The following is a 6,000-nucleotide window of genomic DNA, read 5'->3' as shown; positions in this document are numbered from 1 at the left end:
TTTTTGTTTTGGTTTATTTTGAATTTGTTGTGAGCTCCATTTAGGGGAATGGGAAGGTGGTGGTTGTTTAGGCTGCTGTATAAGGGCCTTGGCAGGCAAAAAGGATCCCATGTTTTGGCTGTATTGGTTCAGTCAAAGGGGTGTGAGGTGACTGATGAGCCCCTTAATGCAGGCTTGGATAGTGGGAGCAATCTGAGCTGGCCCAACTGAGCCTTCCCATTGCTAGGTCTGAGCACTGCCAGCTACCGCTGCTTTGAAGTTGGTAGCTGGTATCTCCACAAATGTTAAAAAGGTTCATTATCTGGATCTCAATTGGCTTAAATCACTTTTTTCTCGTATCAAAAAGAAATTTACGTTTTGAGTCTGCAAAAGATTTTAAAAATTTCAGAACTCACTGTTTCATAATATAGTGCAAAATTTATAGACTATGGCTGCTCTTTACCTTCCCTGGAAGGAAAGAATATTACAATTATCCCTTTTTAATCTTTTTTGTTATCCATTGTCTCTGGCAGCTGGAGGTGAAAATAGATTGAGACTTAAATCCCAGAATGGTTGGAAGGGACCTTAATATAATTCTGACCCCCACTGTTACAATACAACACGGAATGAACGACACTTACATGTTGAGATGTTTAAGGCGAAAAAGAGCATTGTTATTTTTTGACTTCAATATTTATAGAATTCTAAAGGTGACTATGGATTGGAGGATGAAATTGTTACTTCTTTAACTACACTGGTTAAACTAGCAGTTTATCAATTTTTTCTTTTTCTAGAAAGGACTGCAAAACAATCATTATTTACATGAAAAGTGCATGAGAAACTCTGTTACAAAAATGTAAATATCAGAAGGCTTAGAAGAACTTTAGAAGCACAGGGCGACACCCCACCATGGGCAGGGACACCTTCCACTAGAACAGGTTGCCCAAAGCCCCATCCAACCTGGCCTTGAACATTTCTAGTGATGAGGCATCTACAGCTTTTGTGAGCAACCTGTTCCAGTGGTTCACAGGAAAGATGTTTTTCTTAATATCCAATCTAAACCTGCCCTCTCGTCCTACCACTACATGCCCTTGTCCTTCTCCAGCTCTCTTGTTGGCTCCCTTGAGGAACTGGAAGGTGCTGTAAGGTCTCTCCAGAGCCTTCTCTTCTCCAGGCTGAACAGCCCCAACTGTCTCAGCCTGTCCTCACAGGTGAAATGTTCCAGCCCCCTGATCATCTTCATGGTCTCCTCTGGACTTGCTCCAACAGCTGCCTGTTCTTCCTGTGCTGGGACCCCAGAGCTGGATGCCGCACTGCGGGTGTGGTCTCACCTCCCCTGCCCTGCTGCCCACAGGGCTTGGATGCAGCCCAGGACATATTTGGCCTTCTGGGCTGTGAGTGCACGTTGCCAGGTCATGTCAAGTTTGCCATCCCCCAGCACCCTGAAATCCCACTTCTTTGCACAGCCGCCCTTCTCAAGCCTGTCCAGATCCCTCTGTATGGTATCCCTGTCCTACAGCGACCATGCCATAGATTGTCATCAGAGAACTTGCTGATGCATGAGGGAGCACTCAATCCCACTGTTCTTGTCACCAGCAAAGATGTGAAACAGGGCAAGGCCCAGTGACAACCCTGGACAGTCCCACTCATTACTGGCCTCCATGTGGACATCAGAATATTGACTGCAGCTCTTTGAGTGCAACCAGCCAGCCAATTCCTTATCCCCTGAGCAATCCACCCATCAAATCCAGGTCTCTCCAGTTTAGAGATAAGGATGCCATGCAGGACAGTGTCCAGTGCTTTGCACAGGCCCAGGTGCATGATGTACTGACACAGACTCTACTCAGAGAGAACCTGGCTGATGATTTTTAACAGGTTTTGCACACATTAGTAAAGTATAATTCTATAGTAAAAGAGTGGCTAAGAAGAATTAGCCCATAGAATTATCAGCAGTAGCCTTGCTACATTAATTGAGATGCTTCCTTCATCACCTTATTTATTACTCTTCCAAGTACATTGTTGGTTTGATTTCTCTTTTCAAAAGGCACCCACTGCAGCAGTGAGGAACTCAGCAGAGCAGCATCCAGCTGTGCCACAACAAACATTAACCTTTGGAGGACCACCTCTGGGAAAACTGTGTTTTTCTAAACTGAGGGAGGATTCTAAGATTCAGGATTTCATGGAGAAACCATTGTGCCTTCTTGTTTCTTGCTGCCACGGCAAGGATTGAACAGAATTCCAGTAGTTTTGTTGTATAATCTAAACCTTTATTGACTGAACACTTACAGAAAACTCACACCACTCTAAGTCAAAATGGTTTTGCTCATGATGTGAAAAGTGATAGTAGAAGTCTTAGTGTGAAGGTCAAATTACATGAAAATCCTGGGCATGGTGTGATTTGGGAGTTTTTGGAGGTTTAGGCTTTTTGCTTGGCTTTTGAAGGGTCACAGTTTTTGACTGCAGTTGTGTTACTGCTTTTTATAAGCTGTAGGATGATGTTTGAATTGTAAAGGTACTTTTTAATGAATAATGGGTATATATTTTATTCATTAAATGGATTGAAAACCAAAGGAGTTTTTTCCTTCCAGTGAAGGAGTTTGCACTTGAACCTCAGGCAATTTGTACAGCAATGTCCTCCTCAGGACACAACATCAGCATTGCCACTCAGGAGGAAGAACTGCCATCAGCCTACTTTGAACTAGTGCTGCAAGCACCACATTTGCCCAGGGTGACTGAAGTCCCAGGGCCACACCTGCTGCACTCCTGTGACAATGTCTGCCCTGCAGGCACATCCTAAAGAACAATTCTGAAGGAGTAGCTGTGAGGCCCAAGGTAGGTGCGATCTTTAAAAAGTATGGCTTAGCAGTCTCCAGGAGGGATTTAAGAACTTCAAGCATCTGGTACTAAATGGGATTTATTTCCCCACTACATGAAAATTTGACAGGCTCCTTCTTGTTGCATTTCTTGTTAATGGCTCAATCAGCAAAAGCTGGTTGGGATGGGGAAGTTTATTCCAGATCCCTGCATTTCAGTGATTACTGAAAGCCAGGAACTGAGAAACAAACTGTGTAAAAAACCCAAAATAAAAACTACCAGCGCAAAACACCCCTTAGGATTAAGCAGTGGAGAAGGACTGAACCCCAGCTGAATCCATGTTCCATTCCTAAGCAGTACAGTTCCAAACTGCATGATCCAAAGCAGTACAGTTCCAGATGACAGGAGAAAACCATGTGCCAGAGCAGCAGCAGCCCTGGGCATTGGGTGTGTGTAACATGGGGCCAAGTTCTTGCCTCCAGAGGAAAAAAACCAAACTGGAGCTGTCCTCTTCAGGGCCAGGAGCTGGACTCCAATAATCAACTCCAGCTATTCTGTGATTCTGCTTGTTCTGTTGTAGGTTGTACAGGGCTGCCTGTACATCTGCTGTTCTGAGCCTCTGATGCCAAAATGGGATGTGACCCTCAGAAGGGCTCAGGTACACACCCCTCAGGCACTCCTCAGAACTGAGAGCATGCACAGCAGGTATGTGGGTGCAGAACTGGGAGAAGGTGAGCAAACAATCTGACAGGGTGAGATGCCAGCACTTCTGTCTGTGGCACTACCCTTAGGCTCACAGTGAAGCAGCTCATGGCTTCATCCTTTCCCCTTTTCCCAGAAACCAGGAAGAATGATAGCAGTGAACTTTTTGTTCCCTTCTGTTAAGGCATCGAGGCACATGTGGGCTCCTCAATGACTTCTGGGTGTTTTAATAATTGTTCCTGTTGTGCTCACAATGACAGTGAGTTATGGTGTGCACGCCCAGACTGAGATTGTGATTTGAGATTGTGAATTCCCCTTCTCACAAACAGGCAGACAGAAAAGCTGAGTTTGTACCTGCTTTATTGGAAAACTAACCCATGCAGTTTCAGCTCTCTGTGTACTCACAGACACCTCTGGGAGCTTGTTTCCCAGGGCTGTGTGGAAATCACATTTCCAAGTGCCACATCAAAGCATGGGAGATGCAAATGGCTGTATCCTGCTTTTCTCTGGCCCATCTGCCTTTGGCTGATGCATCCAGGGAAGGCTGGGACTTCAAGCTGCTTGAAGTATATCCAACAAGCACAGTGCTGCACAAGGAGACACCAAGGTTCATTTGCAGACAGAACGAAGCACATGCTTCTTTAGTTGCTTGTGTGCTTCTTCTCTTGTGGCTACCCTGACAGCTTCTTCTCTAGCAATTGCTTCACCAGAACAGGATTGGACCGTCCCTGTGTTTTCTTCTGTACCAGACCAATTAACTTATTTAGAACTTTTGGATTTCCTGCCTTTATCGCCATAACCTTTAAAGAAAAAAAAAAAAAATGCAACAGACACCATTGTTACAGGAAAACTGAACATTTTCACTCATTCCCAACCAAGGTATGAATATTTTTGTTGTTTCGCCTATTGTGATAAAAGACTACATTTTGGATAAAGTGTTATTTATAAAAACTGCCTTCAGCCTTGCAATAAGCTCCTGCTCTGCTCCCATGAGAGAACAGCGAATCCCTACAGCATCAGGGCCTTACAACTAATAGAGAAAGCTCCTCTTATTGAAAGAGTCAGAAAATACTTTTGGATTTTACAGTGTCTGCAGCTTGAACAGCAACTTCCTGGAAAAAAGCCAGAGAAGTGAGATGGACTTTCCTTGCTAATAGGATCTACCATTTTACTGAATATAATGTTCTGTTATAACAGGTAATTTGAAGCGAATCAAAATCTATTTGATAATATTGGTGAGGTCCTTCAAGCACAGATGTAGGTGTTTTTTCTTTCCTTCAAGCAAGGACTCCTTTACAACATGATGATTAATTAACTGGTAAAATATGACCTCCTATCAGACAGCCTTTGATGCACAATCACCTGCCACATTGCAAGGGCCATGTTTAAAAGCTGAAAGGATCAGAAATTTCACCTTTGGGCCTTCCTAAAGGAGATGCTACTGCTGAAAGACAAGCATCTGGCTACTGTTTGTGTGGCAGGGAAGGCATTCTCTACCTTGCCAGAGTTACTGGGCAGAACACAATCAATGCAATGAAACAGGATGACATATTTGCAGATGTTCAGGGAAGGGTTGCAGACACAGGAGCTATGCACTGTACCAATACCAAATTCAGATGCAAATACTGCTTCTCATTACAGTATCTGAATTATTGTCAGTCTAAAATCTTCTTTATTATGTTGCACAGTGGAAAGGACTCATTACTCTGGATCTGCTAGAAATTACCTGTGTGGGGCAGAGTGCAGTACAGTCCTGGTCCTGCACTGTCATAAAGTGCTCAGTGTTGGTTTGAGCAGCTGTTTAGAAGCTATTTTGTTCTGAAAAAAATTACTCTCAAAACACATTGAAATGGGAGCGTGCTTATGGACCTTCCAGCTCCTGCACTTCCCAGTCAGTTCTCTCCATTCTCTCCCTCCCTGCCTATGCTTTCATACCAGCCTGGCAACACAGCAGCACTTTTATCAGGCTCTGCAAATGAGTCAAGTCGGATGGAGGTCATGCTGACCTACTGCAAGCTCATTTTATCAAAAGCTCTTGCAGAGCTCTTAGCATCCCCCAATGAGATCTGGAGTGGGCGGTATTGTTCTCAAAAGATGTTAATGTTTTTTTCCAAATGGCAAATGGAGCTAGACATTGTTTATATTAGAAGTAGGCTATTCACTTCTGCTTTTACATTTTTGCTCCAGAGAACATATAAGCACTTGTTTTCATTTTGCTTTTTATAAAGCAGATTATATAGACTCTGTCAAGATCCCTTCCCACTCCTCCCCTTCATGATCAACAAGGGCTTTTTCCCTTTTTTTCCAGCTCAGACCTTGTTAGACTGAGCCACACTGGCTGCTGTGTGTCTTTCAAGGAGATGGGGAAGAGCCAATCATCCCCCACGGGGAAGTGTTTGTGTTGCTGCCACAGCCCAGCAGAACAGCAGAGTGGGCAGCAGCTCTGGAGCTGCTGCTGCTGCCACAGGGCTCTGGCTCCTTCCCACCCCACAGCCACTGTCAGGC

The 6,000-nt window shown here is 44.3% G+C and overlaps 1 protein-coding gene across 1 annotated transcript in view; it reads right to left on the bottom strand.

The window, feature by feature from the left end:
* Positions 1-3,838: 3,838 nt before the first annotated feature.
* The window catches only part of GATB (glutamyl-tRNA amidotransferase subunit B), a 50,389-nt gene continuing 48,227 nt past the window's right edge, over positions 3,839-6,000 (bottom strand). Inside the window, exon 15 of the mRNA XM_054295381.1 lies at positions 3,839-4,295. Coding sequence (XP_054151356.1) covers positions 4,167-4,295 — 129 coding nt within the window. The 3' untranslated portion in view covers positions 3,839-4,166. The remainder of the gene's footprint in view (positions 4,296-6,000) is intronic.

This window comes from Melozone crissalis, unplaced genomic scaffold, assembly GCF_028551555.1.
Source record: "Melozone crissalis strain CALT ecotype California unplaced genomic scaffold, PUWL_Pcris_2 ptg000006l_1, whole genome shotgun sequence".
Classification (NCBI taxonomy): Eukaryota; Metazoa; Chordata; class Aves; order Passeriformes; family Passerellidae; genus Melozone; species Melozone crissalis.
This window is presented reverse-complemented; position numbering and strand designations above follow the sequence as displayed.